General features: G+C 43.3%; 1 protein-coding gene and 1 long non-coding RNA gene across 2 annotated transcripts in view; both read right to left on the bottom strand.

Annotated features, from left to right (window-relative positions):
• Positions 1–4,657: 4,657 nt before the first annotated feature.
• Positions 4,658–5,561, bottom strand: LOC123483344. Its single transcript, XR_006658195.1, has 3 exons — positions 5,471–5,561; positions 5,238–5,316; positions 4,658–5,145 (listed from the first exon to the last, which is right to left on the bottom strand). It is a non-coding gene; the product is annotated as an uncharacterized LOC123483344 (long non-coding RNA).
• A 4,800-nt stretch (positions 5,562–10,361) lies between these two features.
• Positions 10,362–27,167, bottom strand: part of stau2 (staufen double-stranded RNA binding protein 2) — a gene marked incomplete at its 5' end in the record, with an annotated part of 268,867 nt that continues 252,061 nt past the window's right edge. Inside the window, one exon of the mRNA XM_045213151.1 lies at positions 10,362–11,070. Coding sequence (XP_045069086.1) covers positions 11,035–11,070 — 36 coding nt within the window. The remainder of the gene's footprint in view (positions 11,071–27,167) is intronic.

Here is a 27,167-nt window from a genome sequence, read left to right on the forward strand (position 1 = left end):
AAAGGGTCTGAATACTTATGTAAATAAGGTATTTCTGTTTTTCAAAAAACCTGTTTTCGCTTTGTCATTATGAAGTATTGTGTGTAGATTGATGAGTATTTATTTTTATTTAATTAATTTTAGAATAAGGCTGTAATGTACCAAAATGTGGAAAAAGGTGTCTGAATACTTCCTGAATGCACTGTATATGAGTCAAAAGTTTAGTATTTGGTCCCATATTCCAATAGCACACAATGATTACATCAAGCTTGTGACTCTAAAAACTTGTTGGATGCATTTGCTGTTTGTTTTGGTTGTGTTTCAGATTATTTTGTGCCCAATAGAAATGTATGGTAAATAATGTATTGTGTGTCACACTCTGACCTTAGTTATCTTTGTTTTCACTAATATTTTAGTTAGGTCAGGGTGTGACATGGTGAAGTATGTGTTTTGGTTTGTCTAGGGGTTTGTAGATTTAATGGGGTAATGTCTTGTCTAGGTGTTTGTATGTTGATGGCTGCCTAGATTGGTTCTCAATTGGAGACAGCTGTGGTTTATTGTCTCTAATTGGGAGCCATATTTAAGGCAGCCATGGGCATCATGTGTTTGTGGGTAATTGTCTAAGTTGAACGTTTGTTGCTTGTCTGTGCACTTACGTTATTTAGCTTCACGGTCGTTTGTTGTTTTTGTAAGTTTTGGATAGTGTTCGGTTTCGTGTTTTTCTCTCTTCCATAATAAAGAGATGTATTTTGCACACGCTGCGCCTTGGTCCACCTCTATGCTTGACGATCGTGACAGAATTACCCACCATCAAAGGACCAGCGGCGTGTCCAGGAGCCAAGGGTCTGGACATGGGAGGAGATTTTGGAAGGTAAAGGGTCTTGGACTTGGGAGGAAATCCTGGATGGGATGGATCGACGGCCATGGTGTGAAACAGTGGAGAGGCGACTGAGAGAGGAGCAACGGCGTCAGCAGGGCCATCGTCGGAGGGACGAGAGGCAACCCCAAAAAGTTTTTTGGGGGGGGCACATGGCTTGGGCGGCTGGGCAGCAGGAGGCTGCCACAGGGAGACGTGGAGAGAAGGCTACCGGTTTACGGGAGCCATTGGCGAGTAGAGGGAGGGAAGCAGTTGAGGCACGGCGTAAGAGACTGAGGTGTGTTACCAGTCCGGTCCGGCCCGTTCCTGATCCCCGGTTAAGGCCAGTGGTGTGTGTTCCCAGTACGGACCGGCCTGTTCCTACTCCACGCATCAAGCCTACGGTGTACGTGGCCAGCCCAGCCCGACCTGTTCCTGCTCCACGTACCAGACCCACGGTGTGCGTCGCCAGTCCAGCCCGACCTGTTCCTGCTCCACGTACCAGACCCACGGTGTGCGTCGCCAGTCCAGCCCGGCCGGTTCCTGCTCCACGTACTAAGCCTACGGTGTACGTCGCCAGCCCGACCCGGCCTGTTCCTGCCACTCGCACCAAACCTACGGTGCGCGTCGCCAGCCCGGTCCGGCCTGTTCCTGCCACCCGCACCAAGTCTACGGTGCGCGTCGCCAGCCCGACCCGGCCTGTTCCTGCCACTCGCACCAAACCTACGGTGCGCGTCGCCAGCCCGGTCCGGTCTGTTCCTGCTCCCCGCACTAGGCCTTATGTGCGTCTCGGCCGGCCAGAGTCTGCCGTCTGCCTAACGGCGCCTGGACTGCCCGTCTGCCCAACGCCGTCTGAACTGTCCGTCTGCCAAGCGCTGCATGAACTGCCCGTCTGTACTGAGCCTGCTAAGCCGCCCGTCTGCCATGAGCCTTCAGAGCCGTCCGCCAGACAGGAGCCGCTAGAGCCTTCCGCCAGACAGGAGCCGCTAGAGCCTTCCGCCAGACAGGATCAGCCAGAGCCTTCCGCCAGACAGGATCAGCCAGAGCCTTCCGCCAGACAGGATCAGCCAGAGCCTTCCGCCAGCCATGAGCAGCCAGATCCGTCAGCCAGCCATGAGCAGCCAGATCCGTCAGCCAGCCATGAGCCGTCCAGCCAGGATCCGCCAGAGCCGTCCAGCCAGGATCCGCCAGCCAGCCAGGATCCGCCAGAGCCAGCCAGCCAGGATCCGCCATTTAGTCCGGTGCTGCCCCTTAGCCCGGTGCTGCCCCTTATCCTGGTGCTGCCCCATATCCTGGTGCTGCTCCTTATCCTGGTGCTGCCCCTTATCCTGGTGCTGCCCCTTAGTCCGGTGCTGCCCCTTAGTCCGGTGCTGCCCCTTAGCCCGGTGCTGCCCCTTATCCTGGTGCTGCCCCATATCCTGGTGCTGCTCCTTATCCTGGTGCTGCCCCTTATCCTGGTGCTGCCCCTTAGTCCGGTGCTGCCCCTTAGTCCGGTGCTGCCTCTTAGTCCGGTGCTGCCCCTTAATCCAGTGGGGTTAAGTTGGAGGGTGGTCATTTGGAGGAGGCTACGAAAGCGGGTAGTGACTATGGTGGGGTGGGGACCACGACCAGTGCCAGAGCCGCCACCGTGGACAGACGCCCACCCAGACCCTCCCCTAGACTTTATGCAGGTGCGCCCGGAGTTCGCACCTTAAGGGGGGGGTTATGTCACGCTCTGGCTCCGGGACTTTGTGTGTTGAGCCAGGGTGTGTTCGTTTCGTGGTGTTTTGTTTGGTTGGGTGGTTCTATGTGTTGTATTTCTTTGTTTGGTTGAGTGACTCCTAATCAGAGGTAACGAGTGTCAGCTGTTGGCTCGTTGTCTCTGATTGGGAGCCATATTTATACTGTCTGTTTTCACCTTGTGTTTGTGGGTTTTTGTTCCTGTTCAGTCATTGTCACTTTTGGACTTCACGTATCGTCATTTGGTTTTGTTGTTTTCGTGGTTGCTTTATTTAATAAAGTCAACATGTTCGCTACAAACGCTGCGCTTTGGTCCGCTTCCTTAGACGATCGTGACAGAGTGTCATTTTGGAGTCACTTTTATTGTAAATAAGGATAGAATATGTTTCTAAACACTTCTACATTAATGTGGATGCTACCATGGTTACGGATAGTCCTGAATGAATCATGAATAATGATGAGTGAGAAAGTTACAGAAGGACAAATATTAATGTAGAAGTGTTTAGAAACATATACTATCCTTATGTTCCAAAGTGACTCAAAAAGGACACAATACATTATTTACATTATGTACAAAAAGTGCTGTAATTTCTAAACGGTTCACGCGATATGGATGAAAATACCCTCACATTAAAGCTGACAGTCTGCACTTTAACCTCATAGTCATTGTATCATTTCAAATCCAAATGCTGGAGGACAGAGTAGGGATGAAATATTTTCCTGGTATTTTACAAATGTTCCATCCCGAGAATAAATCACTTTTCTCCGGGGTAACCCGGTATTTCCCGCCAAAACCGGAAGTGTCATTCAAAAACACTATAACGCATATAAATATGTCTGGATTTGATTAGAGCTTTGATCAGCATGACAACTCAAACCTGATGCTACCTGAGCCTGATGAGCCATATATTAAATACATTTCATGAGCCCTACATTAACGGTATTTAATGAGTCCAAATGATTGTGCCGTTATCCAATACATACTGTTTACGATATAGACTACTGCACATTACGCACGACAGAAAAACATAAAAGCCCATAGATGTAGCTAGCTATATGCGCTCTTGGGTAAATGAATGAAACTAGCTCCAGCAGGCTAATCTTTTTGAGTATGAACTGTATTGTATTATACTGTATTATATGGACTGGAATTACGCACATCGTTCAAACCATGATAAAGCAGGGAGAACATGCGATTCTGGTGCAGCACACGCGGCCTACAAAGTATAGGCTAGAGAACTAGATTTTACTTTTGAAATATAATAGGGCCTATTTGTATAATTGGTAGGCTGACACATAAATACTAGGGGTGTAACGATTCGTTTTAACAACGATTCGATTTGTATCACGATTCGTGGTTGTCGATACGATTCAAGGACGATATTGGTTCATTTAGAACGATACGATCCGAAACGATTCAGTGACTTGAAATCGATTCAGTAACCTTTTAGCCAAAAATTCAACCAGTGTGACTGAAATAAATAACTGGATACTGGACAGTGCAGGTGAAGTTTCCTAGATTCCTGTTTCTTGTAATGGAATCAGGTATCAATTAATTATGAATATAAATAAACAAGTAAACAACAATGAATGGCAAATGCATTCACATTTTATTTGAATAAAGTGCAAACAACACTTTAGGTTAAATTAACAGGAAGTTAAAATTGTCTGATCTCATTTTCAATATTCAATACATTTTCAATAAAAGTACAGTAAGTGCAACCAACATTTCAACAGTAGGTTTACCTGCTACTTCTGCTTTTGTTTTTCAACATAAAAATATTACAATATTAATATCAAAATAAAGTGCAACCAACATCTCTTCAGGTTGAATAAAGAGTAGGTTTACCTGCTACTTCTGCTTTTGTTTTTCAACATGAAAATATTCAATATTAATATCAAAAATAAAGTGCAACCAACATCTCTTCAGGTTGAATTAACAGTAGGTTTACCTGCTACTTCTGCTTTTGTTTTTCAACATTACAATACAAATACAGTATTAATATCAAAAATAAAGTGCAACCAACATCTCTTCAGGTTGAATAAAGAGTAGGTTTACCTGCTACTTCTGCTTTTGTTTTTCAACATGAAAATATTCAATATTAATATCAAAAATAAAGTGCAACCAACATTTCTTCAGGTTGAACGAGCAGTGGATGAACCTGCTACTACTCTCATTTTAATAAACAAACAATATTCAACAAAAGATCAAGTGTAACCTACTAGGCTACTCTTCAATGACTACAGATTTTTTTTCAAAAATATCAACTGATCAACATGATCTGGCCGCAGAACACTTCTCTGTGCGTTCACTATGTCGCCAGCAGTACTAAAAACCCGTTCTGCTGGCACACTGGTGCCTGGAATGCACAGGTACCGTTTAGCAAGGGTGGAAAGTACAGGTAGCTCTTTCTCCTGAGATCTCCACCACTTCATGGCATTTTCAGTCAAAGGCAACGCATCTTTTGCTCGGTACCTTAACACCTCTGCTCTGGCTGTCTCGCTTGTGGATTTTCTTTCTCTTTGGGTGAAGGAATCGCCAAACAGCGCATCTAAGGCTTTCTTCTTACAAGGAGGTGACTCATTTGGAGCTACAATATAAGAAATATATTTCAAAATATAGTCATGTTTCTCATTAATACAAAACAACAACAATCTTTTATTGGTATCACATGAAACACACCTGTGGTCTCTTCATTGAATCCTGACAGCTTTGTGCTTGAGCTTCCCTCGTCTTCCTCCTGATTTTCCATTGCTTGCATCTATTGATGTAAGAATGTGTGAACTGTTCAAATTTCTGCTCTGTAATACTGCACACATAAATTTAGAGGAAGATAAAGAACAGATGAGATTTGAGAGAGGACAAATGAAAGGGGAGAAGAGAAAAGAGCAGAGGAAAGAGGAGAGAAGAGTTACCTGGTGGGACACTTCTGCCTCAAAAACCAGTTTTGTGTAGACCTGTTCTCTGTCCTCTTTTTCCAGGTAGGGCAGTTCTTTAAATCGCGGGTCCAACACTGATGCTGTTTAAAGAACAAGAATATTGCATTCATTGCATTATTAAATTAAGTTGACCTGAAATTGCAAGTGATGACCACCTCCTCATACACAAAATAATCAGAAGATTAAACTTTAGTATGTTTAAAAGAAATGTGGCACAGTGATGATGTAAAGCCACCATGAACTAAGAATTGTATTGCAGATATCTTGTTTACTTTTCCATATGAAAAAACAACTCAAATTCAAACTTGAAAACGCAAAGGTGTGGCATTTTACAAGTTAATACAGTCTAATAACCTAAAATATTAACCAAGTTGATTTTAATTAAGACTCCAAATTAATTACCTATGTTGAGAGCATCTTGGGTGCCTCTGTAGCGTGTGGAGAGGTCACTGGCCATCACCCTCTTAATCTCTGCAACCAGGGTTGAATCGTCTTCGCATGGCTGTAGGTGTTTCAGCAGTTTTGCTTGAAGAGGAGCAATTACAGAGAGTTGGCTGGTCTTCTTCACACATCACAGTGGTTGCCATTTTGACAGGACCCATCAACTGAACAATGTCATCCATGTTGGCAATATCACTCTCACTCAGCGTGCCTACATCTGTGACCCCCTTTCGTAGATCCTTGGACATCAGAGTTGCCATTATAGCTGGCTGTTGTTCCAAAAAACGTTCAAGCATTTCGAATTAACTGTTCCATCTGGTGATTATGTCTTGGATCAGTTTATGTTTTGGTAAATCCATCAGAGTTTGTTTTTCCTGTAGGGCGTGACATGCAATCGGGCTGCGGTGAAAATATCCAACAATTTTTTCGTCAACTTTCCCAACAACCTGGAAGCACGGTCCACCCCCAAACCCTTCTGCGAGGCAAGGTTGAGTGTATGTGCGAAGCAGGTAATGTGTGGACTGAACTGGGCTTCTGCACCGGCCACAATCATATTCCTGCCGTTATCTGTGACGATGGCAGGATTCTTGTCGTAGATTTTCCACTCCATGCAGGCTTCACGCAGTAACGCGCCAATATTTTTACCAGTATGGGCTTCATTTAAAACTCTGGTTAGCAGAACAAAGGTCTTCATTTTCCACTCCGGATCAATGTGATGAGAGGTAATTGTCACATACCCTTGATTTGAGCATGACGTCTAGCCATCTGTCGTTATCGCTACTCGTTCAGCTTGAGAAAGCGACAGCTTCACATCATTCTTAGTACTTTCGTACAATGCAGGAATAACCTTTTCTGAGAAGTGTGGTCGGCTTGGTATTGTGTACCTTGGCTCCAATGTTTGAATCATTTCACGGAATCCCGGATTTTCAACCACACTGTAGGGTCGCATGTCTTTGCAGATAAACTTGGCAATTGTTGCCGTGATGTTTTTCGCCCGAGCTGAGATTTGGCCTAGTCTCTGACTAAACATGCAGGCGAGACCTGAGGCTTCTGCAGAGTTGACTTTACCTTTCGCTGCTGTAGCAGCGGGAACACTGCAAGAGGTGCCTGGACGGTCGGTGTTGTGTGAAATCCCATGGCGCCTTAGTAGGTGGTTGGAGAGATTTGTCGTGTTGCCGTTGTACTTTACTTGACCTTTACATATCCTACAAACAGCGAGCGACTTATTTAGAACATCTCCGTCTTTTGCAAAAGCCAAAGTGTTTCCACACACTGGACCGCAATGGTGGCTTGATAATTTCTCGCTCGTCGGCTTCTCCTCTGTCGTCCGCCATGCTATGTTTTGTTGTCTTTGCGCCTTTGCGCTGCTGCTGGCGTGGGGCGATGACGTCACGGATAGGCAGACTGAATCGAGTAATGTTTAAAGCCTTTATCATTAAAAGTGCTAAGAAAAAACATCCATATAAAGTCTGACGTGCTTAAATCCAATGGGTTATTTCCTAGTATCGATACAATCGATTTATTACATTTTAAAACGATGTTAGATTGATATATGTTGTCCAAAAGGCCAACTCGCCGAGCACAGATCGATGTAGTTGGATCATAGGAATATAAATCGATACATCGATGTAGTAGATGGATCGTTACACCCCTAATAAATACATTTCATAATATTTCCCCTAATGTTATTAGCCTACCTCCTCTCTCTCTCTATTGTTGCTTCATTCCTTCCTCGTTATCAACAGTTAAATGAAATACGTTTCGTTGTCCTTGCTTATCTTCGTCATTCTAATGACATCCTTGAATAATACAGGACTAGAATTAGATGCAGAAGGCTTTTCACTTCTCTTCACGAAGATTGAATGGTTATTTTGGGTCTGAATAAATAACTGCTATAACCTGCCGCCATTGCGCGTTCGCTCTTCTTTCAAACTACCCCTGAGTTCTATTGGCTGCTGTATTTAACATTCAGCAAAAAAGAGCTTGCGTCTCTCTTCGAATAGTCTATTGGCATAAGAAATGCTAAAAAAAATGTCCAAGGCACACCTGTTAATTGAAATGCATTCCAGGTAACTACCTCATGAAGCTGGTTGAGAGAATGCCAAGAGTGTGCAAAGCTGTCATCAAGGCAAAGGGTGGCTACTTTGAAGAATCTGAAATATAAAATATGTTTTGATTTGTTTAACACTTTTTTGGTTACTACATAATTCCATATCTGTTATTTCATAGTTTTGATGTCTTCACTATTATTCTACAATGTAGAAAATAGTAAAAATAAAGAAAAACCCATGAATGAGTAGGTGTGTCCAAACTTTTGACTGGTACTGTACGTATCCGTGAGAGTCTCACCTTTCGATGGTGGGGTCATATTAGTGTGTAGCCCAAACTGTTTGGAGCTTAGAGACAATCAGATCGGCGCTACCAACTTCAGACAAATCCCGTGAAAGCTTGTGGGGGGTCATAGAGCAAAACGGGATATTTTCGGGATGTCTCCTGGTCTGACAAACACGGCTGTAGCTCTGCCACCTTCCACCGCAGATGCAGCCGGCCGACATCTGCAGATGTGGTGGATTGAGACGCAGCCCAAGCAAACAGCTATAGCTAGCTTAAACAGACAGATTTTAATGGGATTTTGATATTATTATGCTAATTGGTTTTTCTGCGGGGCCTTGGACATCGACTCTGGGGGTTAAAACCTGTGATCGGATTGAATCCTGTTATAATGTTGATGTTAATGTTATAATAATTAACATCAATGTTAATGTTATATAATGTTATAATAATAATAATTTAGTTCATGTGGTGTTGTTTCTTTTTCCACCTGATTTTCACGACACAGAAACAGTAAAGGAAACACGTCAGACGTTTGTCAACATGAACCAAGGTGATTTTACTGCATTTCAGAAAGACACACTGTTTCCTTATTGCAACACGTTGCTCCTCCCACATCCTCCACCCATGTCAGCGAACAAGTGATCCAAGTGATTTTCCTAAAAAATCACCAGGTTTTCCAGAAATCCTGGTTGGACGATTCCTGGTCTCACTACTTATTCGAGGAATCTTCCAACCAGGATTTCTGGGAAAACCGGGTAATTTTGGGAGAGTTACCGGAATTTTGCAACCCTAGATCCAAGCGATCTCTGAATGGGTGAAACCCTGCTAATTAACGGCTGGATGGTTTCGCCCCTTCAGAGATGCTTCCCAGTGAGCACAAGATGTCGAGAAGACGTCTTTTCAACATAAATATGTATTTTAGCATCTTTTAAACATATTTTCTGCATCTTTTCAGTGTTTTTAAACATATTTTCAATGTCTTTTCAATGTCTTTTGCTCATAGGGTTCAGAATGCAGAAATTAAAAGCACCCAGTTGATGCCCTTGGTGGCCGGGTCAATACAACACACACAATGGGTGTAGATGTAATCGACTAAACTGTGGAGGGAAGAGAAGGGGGAAAAATCCACTAACATAGAATCACTGGACTATTAGAGAGTTCTAGTCACTAAATGCCACGTCATCATCATCAACAACAACATGGTGTCCATTCTAAAACCCATTAGGTGTATTCTAGAACACCTTGTCCATTCCAGAATACTCTGCTACTATGCATTCTAGAACGGTAGGCAGCCTCAATGGTAGGCAGGGGGGCTTGATACATTACACACTTTAGAGGAGGGGGGGATATTATGCTTTTTGGTCCTTACCAACATGGCTGCCAAACTCTCCTCTACCTCTCTGGTGAGAAGAACCCATTCTAGTGATGCTATGTCTTTGGTGGTAAGTGTCCTTATAAGAGGGCAGGCAGACCAGAGGGGTATCCTACAAATTAGGATCAAGGAGTTCACCGGCTAACTTGCCTAAACATTCTTAATTGGTCTGATTGCCTCAACAACCAACAACTCATATATAAGTTTAGCTTTCTTAATGAATCAGAAAATCTGTTATTTCTTGTCTGTTTATCAAAGTTAGCTGGCTAACTCATTGATCCTGCTTCGTGGTATACCCCTCTGCAGGACCCAGAGGAGAGGTTAGCCCAACTTGATGCTTCCTCCTAACCACATCACAGTCACCTGATAGCAGAGTTGGGCTCAATTCCAATTGAAGTCAGTCAATTCAGGAAAAAAACTGAAATTCCAATTCAATAATTGAACAAAATGGCTTCCATTTTTTAAAATAATTTCTCAATTAATTGAAAATAAGCTATTTATACATTTTTAGAAATCTATTTTTTTGAGTTTTAACTTCAAATCCCTTCCTGAATTGACTGACCTCCATTCGAATAGACCCTTATCCTGCCTGCTAGCTCTACTGATTACTGCTAAACACCAGGCAGGATGGCCTTTTTGTCCACGTGAAGAATCCTTTTTCTCCGTGTTATTTTTCTCTGCATATGATATTTCTGCAAGTCATACACATCCATATAGATAGATGATTAAGTTTGTTTTATTATTAATGTCAGCATGAAAGATAAGCTGTTATATACTGTATGAGAAGACAACAACTACAACTTTCACAGCACTGCTATTGGCTAATTTTATAATACAGTACTCAAGCATTGTTAGATGAATAAAATAAAAAAAATCAACAGAAACATAATCACCCCTGGAAAATAAGCTACACAAGTTTGTTTCCCCACTATAATGTTGCCTCTGTCTTCATGTCATGATGTACATTTTGGGGTTGACCCATACCATAGCACATCTGTCCAACGTATTGGGTTTGACCCATACCATAACACATCTATCCAATGGGGAAAGTCTAGGTGTTTACTCAATCTAGTTTTTATATATTTGTATTTTTTAATTCCTCGTAAATGATCAATACATGTAATGTGTTAGGATAGTGTTGTCTTCACATAGAGACTCATAGTTTTTTTCCCCATCTTTTTCTAGTTAGTCGGTTATTTTTATTTTTTTCTCGGTACACATCCACACACTCCATTGCATGTTGTTCCAGGTTGTTGCCAGGATGCAGCGGCGGTCATGGGGGATTGTGGATAGGGGTCATGGGTGATGGGGAAGAGTCAGGGGTCATCTCCTTGACGACAGCCTGTTGTATCCATGGCGACCTGAGTGGTGGGTGGTGCCTGAGTTAGTCTGTTTAGTGTCCGTCCTCTCTGACACACACCTCGCTGCTCTGGGGGACCAATCAGAGAGAGGGAGAAGCAAGATGTTAGAATGGATCCTTACACATGCATCCTTCCTTCCCATCGCCATTGAAATCATTTCTGATCTAATACATAGAAGGGATCCTGTCAAGGGATATTATCCCTACCTCTAATCCTAACCATAGAGGCCCTATTCTCCTCCAGCCGCCCCTCAGAGCCTGGTTCCTCTCTACCCAGTACAGCCAGTAGAGGATTGGTCACCCCTCAGAGCCTGGTTCCTCTGGTCTACCCAGTACAGCCAGAAGAGGACTGGCCGCCCCTCAGAGCCTGGTTCCTCTCTACCCAGCCCAGCCAGAAGAGGACGGCCACCCCTCAGAGCCTGGTTCCTCTCTACCCAGTACAGCCAGTAGAGGACTGGCAACCCCTCAGAGCCTGGTTCTTCTCTACAGCCAGAAGAGGACTGGCCACCCCTCAGAGCCTGGTTCCTCTCTAGGATTCTTCCTGCTTCCTGCCTTTCTAGGGAATTTTTCCTAGCCAATGTGCTTCTACATCTACATTGCTTGCTGTTTGGGGTTTTAGGCTGGGTTTCTGTACAGCACTTTGTGACAACTGCTGATGTAAAAAGGGCTTTATCAAATAAATGTGATTGATTGAGGCCCTATACAAAATATGTGTTCCTTTCTTCCTTTGTTCCTGGAAGGAATCACTGTATTAATACGTAGAATGGTTCTTGTCATGGGGACTTCAGCCCTACCCTTAACCCTAACTCTAACGTTAGGACCTACCCTTAACCCTAACTCTAACGTTAGGACCTACCCTTAACCCTAACTCTAACGTTAGGACCTACCCTTAACCCTAACTCTAACGTTAGGACCTACCCTTAACCCTAAATAACATCAGGACCTACCCTTAACCCTAACTCTAACGTTAGGACCTACCCTTAACCCTAACTCTAACGTTAGGACCTACCCTTAACGCTAACTCTAACGTTAGGACCTACCCTTAACCCTAACTCTAACGTTAGGACCTACCCTTAACCCTAAATAACATCAGGACCTACCCTTAACCCTAACTCTAACGTTAGGACCTACCCTTAACCCTAACTCTAACGTTAGGACCTACCCTTAACCCTAACTCTAACGTTAGGGACCTACCCTTAACCCTAACTCTAACGTTAGGACCTACCCTTAACCCTAACTCTAACGTTAGGACCTACCCTTAACCCTAACTCTAACGTCAGGACTCACCCTTAACCCTAACTCTAACGTTAGGACCTACCCTTAACCCTAACTCTAACGTTAGGGACCTGCCCTTAACCCTAACTCTAACGTCCAGGACCTACCCTTAACCCTAACTCTAACGTTAGGGACCTACCCTTAACCCTAAATAACATCAGGACCTACCCTTAACCCTAACTCTAACGTTAGGACCTACCCTTAACCCTAACTCTAACGTTAGGACCTACCCTTAACCCTAACTCTAACGTTAGGACCTACCCTTAACCCTAACTCTAACGTTAGGGACCTACCCTTAACCCTAACTCTAACGTTAGGACCTACCCTTAACCCTAACTCTAACGTTAGGACCTACCCTTAACCCTAACTCTAACGTTAGGACCTACCCTTAACCCTAACTCTAACGTCAGGACCTACCCTTAACCCTAACTCTAGCGTTAGGACCTGCCCTAACCCTCCGGGACCCTAACCCTAACTCTAACGTTAGGACCTACCCTTAACCCTAACTCTAACGTTAGGACCTACCCTTAACCCTAACTCTAACGTTAGGGACCTACCCTTAACCCTAACTCTAACGTTAGGACCTACCCTTAACCCTAACTCTAACGTTAGGACCTACCCCTTAACCCTAACTCTAACGTTAGGACCTACCCTTAACCCTAACTCTAACGCGTCAGGACCTACCTTAACTCCTAACTCTAACGTTAGGACCTACCCTTAACCCTAACTCTAACGTTAGGACCTACCCTTAACCCTAACTCTAACGTTAGGACCTACCCTTAACCCTAACTCTAACGTTAGGACCTACCCTTAACCCTAACTCTAACGTTAGGACCTACCCTTAACCCTAACTCTAACGTTAGGACCTACCCTTAACCCTAACTCTAACGTTAGGACCTACCCTTAACCCTAAATAACATCAGGACCTACCCTTAACCCTAACTCTAACGTTAGGACCTACCCTTAACCCTAACTCTAACGTTAGGACCTACCCTTAACCCTAACTCTAACGTTAGGACCTACCCTTAACCCTAACTCTAACGTTAGGACCTACCCTTAACCCTAACTCTAACGTTAGGACCTACCCTTAACCCTAACTCTAACGTCAGGACCTACCCTTAACCCTAACTCTAACGTTAGGACCTACCCTTAACCCTAACTCTAACGTCAGGACCTACCCTTAACCCTAACTCTAACGTTAGGACCTACCCTTAACCCTAACTCTAACGTTAGGACCTACCCTTAACCCTAACTCTAACGTCAGGACCTACCCTTAACCCTAACTCTAACATTAGGACCTACCCTTAACCCTAACTCTAACGTTAGGACCTACCCTTAACCCTAACTTCTAACGTTAGGACCTACCCTAACCCTAACTCTAACGTTAGGACCTACCCTTAACCCTAACTCTAACGTTAGGACCTACCCTTAACCCTAACTCTAACGTTAGGACCTACCCTTAACCCTAACTCTAACGTTAGGGACCTACCCTTAACCCTAACTCTAACGTTAGGGACCTACCCTTAACCCTAACTCTAACGTTGGGACCTACCCTTAACCCTAACTCTAACGTTAGGACCTACCCTTAACCCTAACTCTAACGTTAGGACCTACCCTTAACCCTAACTCTAACGTTAGGACCTACCCTTAACCCTAAATAACATCAGGACCTACCCTTAACCCTAACTCTAACGTTAGGACCTACCCTTAACCCTAACTCTAACGTTAGGACCTACCCTTAACCCTAACTCTAACGTTAGGACCTACCCTTAACCCTAACTCTAACGTTAGGACCTACCCTTAACCCTAACGTTGGACCTACCCTTAACCTAACTCTAACGTTAGGACCTACCCTTAACCCTAACTCTAACGTCAGGACCTACCTTAACCCTAACTCTCTAACGTTAGGACCTACCCTTAACCCTAACTCTAACGTTAGGACCTACCCTTAACCCTAACTAACGTCAGGACCTACCCTTAACCCTAACTCTAACGTTAGGACCTACCCTTAACCCTAACTCTAACGTTAGGGACCTACCCTTAACCCCTAACTCTAACGTTAGGACCTACCCTTAACCCTAACTCTAACGTTAGGACCTACCCTTAACCCTAACTCTAACGTTAGGACCTACCCTTAACCCTAACTCTAACGTTAGGACCTACCCTTAACCCTAACTCTAACGTTAGGGACCTACCCTTAACCCTAACTCTAACGTCAGGACCTACCCTTAACCCTAACTCTAACGTTAGGACCTGCCCTTAACCCTAACTCTAACGTTAGGACCTACCCTTAACCCTAACTCTAACGTCAGGACCTACCCTTAACCCTAACTCTAACGTTAGGACCTACCCTTAACCCTAACTCTAACGTTAGGACCTACCCTTAACCCTAACTCTAACGTTAGGACCTACCCTTAACCCTAACTCTAACGTTAGGACCTACCCTTAACCCTAACTCTAACGTTAGGACCTACCCTTAACCCTAACTCTAACGTTAGGACCTACCCTTAACCCTAACTCTAACGTTAGGACCTACCGTAACCCTAACTCTAACGTTAGGACCTACCCTTAACCCTAACTCTAACGTTAGGACCTACCCTTAACCCTAACTCTAACGTTAGGACCTACCCTTAACCCTAACTCTAACGTTAGGACCTACCCTTAACCCTAACTCTAACGTTAGGACCTACCCTTAACCCTAAATAACATCAGGACCTACCCTTAACCCTAACTCTAACGTTAGGACCTACCCTTAACCCTAACTCTAACGTTAGGACCTACCCTTAACCCTAACTCTAACGTTAGGACCTACCCTTAACCCTAACTCTAACGTTAGGACCTGCCCTTAACCCTAACGTTAGGGACCTACCCTTAACCCTAACTCTAACGTCAGGACCTACCCCTTAACCCCTAACTCTAACGTCAGGACCTACCCTTAACCCTAACTCTAACGTCAGGACCTACCCTTAACCCTAACTCTAACGTCAGGACCTACCCTTAACCCTAACTCTAACGTTAGGACCTACCCTTAACCCTAACTCTAACGTTAGGACCTAACCTTAACCCTAACTCTAACGTTAGGGACCTACCCTTAACCCTAACTCTAACGTTAGGACCTACCCTTAACCCTAACTCTAACGTTAGGACCCTACCCTTAACCCTAACTCTAACGTCAGGACCTACCCTTAACCCTAACTCTAACGTTAGGACCTACCCTTAACCCTAACTCTAACGTCAGGACCTACCCTTAACCCTAACTCTAACGTTAGGACCTACCCTTAACCCTAACTCTAACGTTAGGACCTACCCTTAACCCTAACTCTAACGTCAGGACCTACCCTTAACCCTAACTCTAACATTAGGACCTGCCCTTAACCCTAACTCTAACGTTAGGGACCTACCCTTAACCCTAACTCTAACGTTAGGACCTACCCTTAACCCTAACTCTAACGTTAGGACCTACCCTTAACCCTAACTCTAACGTTAGGACCTACCCTTAACCCTAACTCTAACGTTAGGACCTACCCTTAACCCTAACTCTAACGTTAGGGACCTACCCTTAACCCTAACTCTAACGTTAGGACCTACCCTTAACCCTAACTCTAACGTTAGGACCTACCCTTAACCCTAACTCTAACGTTAGGACCTACCCTTAACCCTAACTCTAACGTTAGGACCTACCCTTAACCCTAAATAACATCAGGACCTACCCTTAACCCTAACTCTAACGTTAGGACCTACCCTTAACCCTAACTCTAACGTTAGGACCTACCCTTAACCCTAACTCTAACGTTAGGACCTACCCTTAACCCTAACTCTAACGTTAGGACCTACCCTTAACCCTAACGTTAGGACCTACCCTTAACCCTAACTCTAACGTCAGGACCTACCCTTAACCCTAACTCTAACGTCAGGACCTACCCTTAACCCTAACTCTAACGTCAGGACCTACCCTTAACCCTAACTCTAACGTCAGGACCTACCCTTAACCCTAACTCTAACGTTAGGGACCTACCCTTAACCCTAACTCTAACGTTAGGGACCTAACCTTAACCCTAACTCTAACGTTAGGACCTACCCTTAACCCTAACTCTAACGTTAGGGACCTACCCTTAACCCTAACTCTAACGTTAGGACCTACCCTTAACCCTAACTCTAACGTTAGGACCTACCCTTAACCCTAACTCTAACGTTAGGACCTACCCTTAACCCTAACTCTAACGTTGGGACCTACCCTTAACCCTAACTCTAACGTTAGGGACCTACCCTCAACCCTAACTCTAACGTTGGGACCTACCCTTAACCCTAACTCTAACGTTAGGACCTACCCTTAACCCTAACTCTAACGTTAGGACCTACCCTTAACCCTAACTCTAACGTTAGGACCTACCCCTAACCCTAACTCTAACGTTAGGGACCTACCCTTAACCCTAACTCTAACGTTAGGACCTACCCTTAACCCTAACTCTAACGTTAGGACCTACCCTTAACCCTAACTCTAACGTTAGGACCTACCCTTAACCCTAACTCTAACGTCAGGACCTACCCTTAACCCTAACTCTAACGTCAGGACCTACCCTTAACCCTAACTCTAACGTTAGGACCTACCCTTAACCCTAACTCTAACGTTAGGACCTACCCTTAACCCTAACTCTAACGTTAGGACCTACCCTTAACCCTAACTCTAACGTTAGGACCTACCCTTAACCCTAACTCTAACGTTAGGACCTACCCTTAACCCTAACTCTAACGCTAGGACCTACCCCTTAACCCTAACTCTAACGTTAGGACCTACCCTTAACCCTAACTCTAACGTTAGGACCTACCCTTAACCCTAACTCTAACGTTAGGACCTACCCTTAACCCTAACTCTAACGTTAGGACCTACCCTTAACCCTAACTCTAACGTTAGGACCTACCCTTAACCCTAACTCTAACGTTAGGGACCTACCCTTAACCCTAACTCTAACGTTAGGGACCTACCCAACTCCTAACTCTAACGTTAGGGACCTACCCTTAACCCTAACTCTAACGTTAGGGACCTACCCTTAACCCTAACTCTAACGTTAGGACCTACCCTTAACCCTAACTCTAACGTTAGGACCTACCCTTAACCCTAACTCTAACGTTAGGACCTACCCTTAACCCTAACTCTAACGTTAGGACCTACCCTTAACCCTAACTCTAACGTTAGGACCTACCCTTAACCCTAACTCTAACGTTGGGACCTACCCTTAACCCTAACTCTAACGTTAGGACCTACCCTTAACCCTAACTCTAACGTCAGGACCTACCCTTAACCCCTAACTCTAACGTCAGGACCTACCCTTAACCCTAACTCTAACGTTAGGGACCTACCCTTAACCCTAACTCTAACGTCAGGACCTACCCCTAACCCTAACTCTAACGTTAGGACCTACCCTTAACCCTAACTCTAACGTTAGGACCTACCCTAACCCTAACTCTAACGTCAGGACCTACCCTTAACCCTAACTCTAACGTTAGGACCTACCCTAACCCTAACTCTAACGTCAGGACCTACCCTTAACCCTAACTCTAACGTTAGGACCTACCCTTAACCCTAACTCTAACGTTAGGACCTACCCTTAACCCTAACTCTAACGTCAGGACCTACCCTTAACCCTAACTCTAACGTTAGGACCTACCCTTAACCCTAACTCTAACGTTAGGACCTACCCTTAACACTAACTCTAACGTTAGGACCTATTCTAATGCTTTAGACATTCATCAACCCTTCCTCTATTGGCTATACATCTCTCTCTTTCTGTCGCTCTCTTTCTTCCTGGATCTCTCTCTGTCTTTGTATCTCTCTCAATTCAAATCAAAGTGCTTTATTGTCATGGGAAACATATGTTTACATTGCCAAAGCAAATGGAATAGACAATAAACAAACCGGAATTAAACAAGGTAAACATTAGTAAACATTACACTCGAGAAAGTTTTAAAAGAATAAAGACATTTCAAATGTTATATTATTGGCTTTGTACAGTGTTGTAATAATGTTCAAGTAGTTGAAGTATAAATAAATAAACAGATACATCTAGGTTGTATTTACAATGTTGTTTGTTCTTCACTGGTTGCTCTTTTGTCATGGCAATGGGCCACACATCTTGCTGCTGTGATTGCACACTGCGGTATTTCGCCTAACAGATATGTGAGTTTATCAATGTTTGATTTGTTTTCAAATTCTTTGTGGGTCTGTGTGATATGTGGGAAATATGTGTCTCTAATGTGGTCATACATTTGGCAGGAGGTTAGGAAGCGCAGCTCAGTTTCCACCTCATTTTGTGGGCAGTGGGCACATAGGCGGACCTGGCTCTCGAGAGAAGACAGGCTACGGCGGCCTTTCTCAATAGCAAGGCTATGCTCACTGAGTCTGTACACAGTCAAGGATTTTCTTAATTGGGCTCAGTCACAGTGGTCAGGTATTCTGCCACTGTGTACTCTCTGTTTAGGGCCAGATAGTGTTCCAATTTGCTCTGTTTTTTGGTTGATTCTTTCCAGTGTGTCAAAGTTATCTTTTTGCTTTCTCATAATTTGGTTGGGTCTAAATGTGTTTCTGTCCTGGGGCTCTGTGGGGTCTGTTTGTGTTTGTGAACAGAGCCCCAGAACCAGCTGGCTGAGGGGACTCTTCTCTAGGTTAATCTCTCTGTAGGTTAGGGCTTTGTGGTGGAATGTGTGGTTTTAGGTGGTTGTAAAATTTAACAGCACTTTTCTGGATTTTGATAACTAGCGGGTATAGTCCTAATTTTGCTCAGCATGCATTGTTTTGGGTTTTGCGTTATACACAAAGTATATATTTTGCAGAATTCTGCATGCAGAGTCTCAATTTGGTGTTTTTCCCATTTTGTGAATTATTGGTTGGTGAGCGGACCCCAGACCTCACAACCATAAAGGGCAATGGGTTCTATAACTGATTCAAGTATTTTTAGCCAGATGCTAATTGAATGTTGAGTTTTATGTACCTTTTGTTGGCATAGAAGGCCCTTCTTGCCTTGTCTCTTAGGTGGTTCACAACCTTGTGGAAGTTACCTGTGGTGCTGATGTTTAGGCCGAGGTAGGTGTAATTCTTTGTGTGCTCTAGGGCAACAGTGTCTAGATAGAATTTGCATTTGTTGTCTTGGCTACTGAACCTTTTTTGGAACACCATTATTTTTGTCTTACTGAGATTTACTGTCAGGGCCCAGGTCTGACAGAATCTGTGCAGAAGATCTAGGTGCTGCTGTAGGTCCTCCTTGGTTGGGGACAGAAGCACCAGATCATCAGCAAACAGTAGACATTTGACTTCAGATTCTAGTAGGGTGAGGCCGGGTGCTGCAGTCTGTTCTAGTGCCCTCGCCAATTCGTTGATATATATATGTTGAAGAGGGAGGGGCTCAAGCTGCATCCCTGTCTCACCCCACTGCCCTGTGGAAAGACATCTGTGTGTTTATTGCCAATTTTAACTGCACACTTGTTGTTTATGTCACGACTTCCTCCGAAGCGGCCTCCTCTCCTTGTTCGGGCATGCTTCGGCGTTCGTCGTCACCGGCCTTCTAGCCACTGCCGCTCCTCATCTCATCATTCCATTTGTTTTGTCTTGTTTATTACACACACCTGGTTCATATCCCCTCACCAGTCCCTGTATAAGTGTTCCCTCTGCCCCCCATGTCTTTGTGTGTGATTGTTACTTAGTGGAGGTATCACTAGCTCGGTGGAGCATTATGTTATTTTATCGCTGGGAATATTTACCCGTGTTTGTTTGGTTCCCAGGACGCATTTAAGTCGCACTGGGATCGTGTTTACGCATTGTTGCGGACTACCTTATTGGGCTGAATAAAACGTATTCCTTCTTCACACTCTTGCGCCTGACTCCATCCATCCCCTCACCACAGTTTGTGTACATTGATTTTATAATGTCATATGCTCCCCCCATACCGCTTTCCATCAATTTGTATAGCAGACCCTGATGCCAAATTGAGTCAAAAGCTTTTTTGAAATGAACAAAGCATGAGAATACTTTGCTTTTGTTTTGTTTGTTTGTCAATAAGGGTGTACACGTGGTCTGTCGTACAGTATTTCAGTAAGAAGCCAATTGGACATTTGCTCAGGACATTGTTTTCACTCAGGAAATGTTGATAATTCCACCGTAAATATTGGGGTCAAATTTGTCTCCACTTTTGTGGATTGGGGTGATCAGTCCTTGGTTCCAAATATTGGGGAAGATACCAGAGCTGAGGATGATGTGAAAGAGTTTAAGAATAGCCAATTGGAATTTGTGGTCTGTATATTTTATCATTTCATTTAGGATACCATCAACACCACAGGCCTTTTTGGGTTGGAGGGTTTGTATTTTGTCCTGTAGTCCATTCAATGTAGTTGGAGAATCCAGTGGGTTCTGGTAGTCTTTAATAGCTGATTCTGAGTTTTTGCTCTTGGTTCTTTGTTATAGGGCCCAAAAGGTTGGAGAAAAGGTTTACCCATACATCTCCAGTTTACCCGTACATCTCCAGTTTACCCATACATCTCCAGTTTACCCATACATCTCCAGTTTATCCATACATCTCCAGTTTATCCATACATCTCCAGTTTACCCATACATCTCCAGTTTACCCATACATCTCCAGTTTACCCATACATCTCCAGTTTACCCATACATATCCAGTTTATCCATACATCTCCAGTTTACCCATACATCTCCAGTTTACCCATACATCTCCAGTTTATCCATACATCTCCAGTTTACCCATACATCTCCAGTTTACCCGTACATCTCCAGTTTACCCGTACATCTCCAGTTTACCCGTACATCTCCAGTTTACCCGTACATCTCCCGTTTACCCATACATCTCCAGTTTACCCATACATCTCCAGTTTATCCATACATCTCCAGTTTACCCATACATCTCCAGTTTACCCATACATCTCCAGTTTACCCATACATCTCCAGTTTATCCATACATCTCCAGTTTACCCATACATCTCCAGTTTACCCATACATCTCCAGTTTACCCATACATCTCCAGTTTATCCATACATCTCCAGTTTATCCATACATCTCCAGTTTATCCATACATCTCCAGTTTACCCATACATCTCCAGTTTATCCATACATCTCCAGTTTATCCATACATCTCCAGTTTATCCATACATCTCCAGTTTACCCATACATCTCCAGTTTATCCATACATCTCCAGTTTACCCATACATCTCCAGTTTACCCATACATCTCCAGTTTATCCATACATCTCCAGTTTACCCATACATCTCCGTTTACCCATACATCTCCAGTTTACCCATACATCTCCAGTTTATCCATACATCTCCAGTTTACCCATACATCTCCAGTTTACCCATACATCTCCAGTTTACCCATACATCTCCAGTTTATCCATACATCTCCAGTTTACCCATACATCTCCAGTTTACCCATACATCTCCAGTTTACCCATACATCTCCAGTTTATCCATACATCTCCAGTTTATCCATACATCTCCAGTTTACCCATACATCTCCAGTTTATCCATACATCTCCAGTTTATCCATACATCTCCAGTTTATCCATACATCTCCAGTTTATCCATACATCTCCAGTTTACCCATACATCTCCAGTTTATCCATACATCTCCCGTTTACCAATACATCTCCAGTTTACCCATACATCTCCAGTTATCAATACATCTCCAGTTTACCCATACATCTCCAGTTTACCCATACATCTCCAGTTTACCCATACATCTCCAGTTTACCCATACATCTCCAGTTTATCCATACATCTCCAGTTTATCCATACATCTCCAGTTTACCCATACATCTCCAGTTTATCCATACATCTCCAGTTTATCCATACATCTCCAGTTTATCCATACATCTCCAGTTTACCCATACATCTCCAGTTTATCCATACATCTCCAGTTTACCCATACATCTCCAGTTTACCCATACATCTCCAGTTTATCCATACATCTCCAGTTTACCCATACATCTCCCGTTTACCCATACATCTCCAGTTTACCCATACATCTCCAGTTTACCCATACATCTCCAGTTTACCCATACATCTCCAGTTTACCCATACATCTCCAGTTTATCCATACATCTCCAGTTTACCCATACATCTCCAGTTTACCCATACATCTCCAGTTTACCCATACATCTCCAGTTTATCCATACATCTCCAGTTTATCCATACATCTCCAGTTTATCCATACATCTCCAGTTTACCCATACATCTCCAGTTTATCCATACATCTCCAGTTTATCCATACATCTCCAGTTTACCCATACATCTCCAGTTTATCCATACATCTCCCGTTTACCAATACATCTCCAGTTTACCCATACATCTCCAGTTATCAATACATCTCCAGTTTACCCATACATCTCCAGTTTACCCATACATCTCCAGTTTACCCATACATCTCCAGTTTATCCATACATCTCCAGTTTACCCATACATCTCCAGTTTACCCATACATCTCCAGTTTATCCATACATCTCCAGTTTATCCATACATCTCCAGTTTATCCATACATCTCCAGTTTACCCATACATCTCCAGTTTATCCATACATCTCCAGTTTATCCATACATCTCCAGTTTACCCATACATCTCCAGTTTACCCGTACATCTCCAGTTTACCCGTACATCTCCAGTTTACCCATACATCTCCAGTTTACCCATACATCTCCAGTTTACCCATACATCTCCAGTTTACCCATACATCTCCCGTTTACCCATACATCTCCCGTTTACCCATACATCTCCAGTTTATCCATACATCTCCAGTTTACCCATACATCTCCAGTTTACCCATACATCTCCAGTTTACCCATACATCTCCAGTTTATCCATACATCTCCAGTTTACCCATACATCTCCAGTTTACCCATACATCTCCAGTTTATCCATACATCTCCAGTTTACCCATACATCTCCAGTTTATCCATACATCTCCAGTTTATCCATACATCTCCAGTTTATCCATACATCTCCAGTTTACCCATACATCTCCAGTTTACCCATACATCTCCAGTTTATCCATACATCTCCAGTTTACCCATACATCTCCAGTTTACCCATACATCTCCAGTTTATCCATACATCTCCAGTTTACCCGTACATCTCCAGTATACCCGTACATCTCCAGTTTATCCGTACATCTCCAGTTTACCCGTACATCTCCAGTTTATCCGTACATCTCCAGTTTACCCATACATCTCCAGTTTATCCATACATCTCCAGTTTATCCATACATCTCCAGTTTACCCATACATCTCCAGTTTACCCATACATCTCCAGTTTACCCATACATCTCCAGTTTATCCATACATCTCCAGTTTATCCATACATCTCCAGTTTATCCATACATCTCCAGTTTACCCATACATCTCCAGTTTATCCATACATCTCCAGTTTACCCATACATCTCCAGTTTACCCATACATCTCCAGTTTACCCATACATCTCCAGTTTATCCATACATCTCCAGTTTACCCATACATCTCCAGTTTACCCATACATCTCCAGTTTATCCATACATCTCCAGTTTACCCATACATCTCCAGTTTACCCATACATCTCCAGTTTACCCATACATCTCCAGTTTACCCATACATCTCCAGTTTACCCATACATCTCCAGTTTACCCATACATCTCCAGTTTACCCATACATCTCCAGTTTACCCATACATCTCCAGTTTACCCATACATCTCCAGTTTATCCATACATCTCCAGTTTACCCATACATCTCCAGTTTACCCATACATCTCCAGTTTATCCATACATCTCCAGTTTACCCATACATCTCCAGTTTACCCATACATCTCCAGTTTACCCATACATCTCCAGTTTACCCATACATCTCCAGTTTACCCATACATCTCCAGTTTACCCATACATCTCCAGTTTACCCATACATCTCCAGTTTATCCATACATCTCCAGTTTACCCATACATCTCCAGTTTACCCATACATCTCCAGTTTACCCATACATCTCCAGTTTACCCATACATCTCCAGTTTACCCATACATCTCTGTTTTACCCATACATCTCCAGTTTACCCATACATCTCCAGTTTACCCATACATCTCCAGTTTACCCATACATCTCCAGTTTACCCATACATCTCCAGTTTATCCATACATCTCCAGTTTACCCATACATCTCCAGTTTACCCATACATCTCCAGTTTATCCATACATCTCTGTTTTACCCATACATCTCCAGTTTACCCATACATCTCCAGTTTACCCATACATCTCCAGTTTATCCATACATCTCCAGTTTACCCATACATCTCCAGTTTACCCATACATCTCCAGTTTACCCATACATCTCCAGTTTACCCATACATCTCCAGTTTACCCATACATCTCCAGTTTATCCATACATCTCCATTTTACCCATACATCTCCAGTTTACCCATACATCTCCAGTTTACCCATACATCTCCAGTTTATCCATACATCTCCAGTTTATCCATACATCTCCAGTTTACCCATACATCTCCAGTTTACCCATACATCTCCAGTTTACCCATACATCTCCAGTTTATCCATACATCTCCAGTTTATCCATACATCTCCAGTTTACCCATACATCTCCAGTTTACCCATACATCTCCAGTTTACCCATACATCTCCAGTTTACCCATACATCTCCAGTTTACCCATACATCTCCAGTTTACCCATACATCTCCAGTTTACCCATACATCTCCAGTTTATCCATACATCTCCAGTTTACCCATACATCTCCAGTTTACCCATACATCTCCAGTTTATCCATACATCTCCAGTTTACCCATACATCTCCAGTTTACCCATACATCTCCAGTTTATCCATACATCTCCAGTTTACCCGTACATCTCCAGTTTACCCGTACATCTCCAGTTTATCCGTACATCTCCAGTTTACCCATACATCTCCAGTTTACCCATACATCTCCAGTTTACCCATACATCTCCAGTTTACCCATACATCTCCAGTTTACCCATACATCTCCAGTTTACCCATACATCTCCAGTTTATCCATACATCTCCAGTTTACCCATACATCTCCAGTTTACCCATACATCTCCAGTTTACCCATACATCTCCAGTTTATCCATACATCTCCAGTTTACCCATACATCTCCAGTTTACCCATACATCTCCAGTTTATCCATACATCTCCAGTTTACCCATACATCTCCAGTTTATCCATACATCTCCAGTTTATCCATACATCTCCAGTTTACCCATACATCTCCAGTTTACCCATACATCTCCAGTTTACCCATACATCTCCAGTTTATCCATACATCTCCAGTTTACCCATACATCTCCAGTTTACCCATACATCTCCAGTTTATCCATACATCTCCAGTTTACCCATACATCTCCAGTTTACCCATACATCTCCAGTTTACCCATACATCTCCAGTTTATCCATACATCTCCAGTTTACCCATACATCTCCAGTTTACCCATACATCTCCAGTTTATCCATACATCTCCAGTTTACCCATACATCTCCAGTTTACCCATACATCTCCAGTTTACCCATACATCTCCAGTTTACCCATACATCTCCAGTTTACCCATACATCTCCAGTTTATCCCATACATCTCCAGTTTACCCATACATCTCCAGTTTATCCATACATCTCCAGTTTACCCATACATCTCCAGTTTACCCATACATCTCCAGTTTACCCATACATCTCCAGTTTATCCATACATCTCCAGTTTACCCATACATCTCCAGTTTACCCATACATCTCCAGTTTACCCATACATCTCCAGTTTATCCATACATCTCCAGTTTACCCATACATCTCCAGTTTACCCATACATCTCCAGTTTACCCATACATCTCCAGTTTACCCATACATCTCCAGTTTACCCATACATCTCCAGTTTACCCATACATCTCCAGTTTACCCATACATCTCCAGTTTATCCATACATCTCCAGTTTACCCATACATCTCCAGTTTACCCATACATCTCCAGTTTACCCATACATCTCCAGTTTACCCATACATCTCCAGTTTACCCATACATCTCTGTTTTACCCATACATCTCCAGTTTACCCATACATCTCCAGTTTACCCATACATCTCCAGTTTACCCATACATCTCCAGTTTACCCATACATCTCCAGTTTATCCATACATCTCCAGTTTATCCATACATCTCCAGTTTACCCATACATCTCCAGTTTACCCATACATTTCCAGTTTATCCATACATCTCTGTTTTACCCATACATCTCCAGTTTACCCATACATCTCCAGTTTACCCATACATCTCCAGTTTATCCATACATCTCCAGTTTACCCATACATCTCCAGTTTACCCATACATCTCCAGTTTATCCATACATCTCCAGTTTACCCATACATCTCCAGTTTATCCATACATCTCCAGTTTACCCATACATCTCCAGTTTACCCATACATCTCCAGTTTATCCATACATCTCCAGTTTACCCATACATCTCCAGTTTACCCATACATCTCCAGTTTACCCATACATCTCCAGTTTACCCATACATCTCCAGTTTATCCATACATCTCCATTTTACCCATACATCTCCAGTTTACCCATACATCTCCAGTTTACCCATACATCTCCAGTTTATCCATACATCTCTGTTTTACCCATACATCTCCAGTTTACCCATACATCTCCAGTTTACCCATACATCTCCAGTTTACCCATACATCTCCAGTTTATCCATACATCTCCAGTTTACCCATACATCTCCAGTTTACCCATACATCTCCAGTTTATCCATACATCTCCAGTTTACCCATACATCTCCGTTTATCCATACATCTCTGTTTTATCCATACATCTCCAGTTTACCCATACATCTCCAGTTTATCCATACATCTC

The sequence above is a fragment of the Coregonus clupeaformis genome, unplaced genomic scaffold, assembly GCF_020615455.1.
Source record: "Coregonus clupeaformis isolate EN_2021a unplaced genomic scaffold, ASM2061545v1 scaf0081, whole genome shotgun sequence".
Classification (NCBI taxonomy): domain Eukaryota; kingdom Metazoa; phylum Chordata; class Actinopteri; order Salmoniformes; family Salmonidae; genus Coregonus; species Coregonus clupeaformis.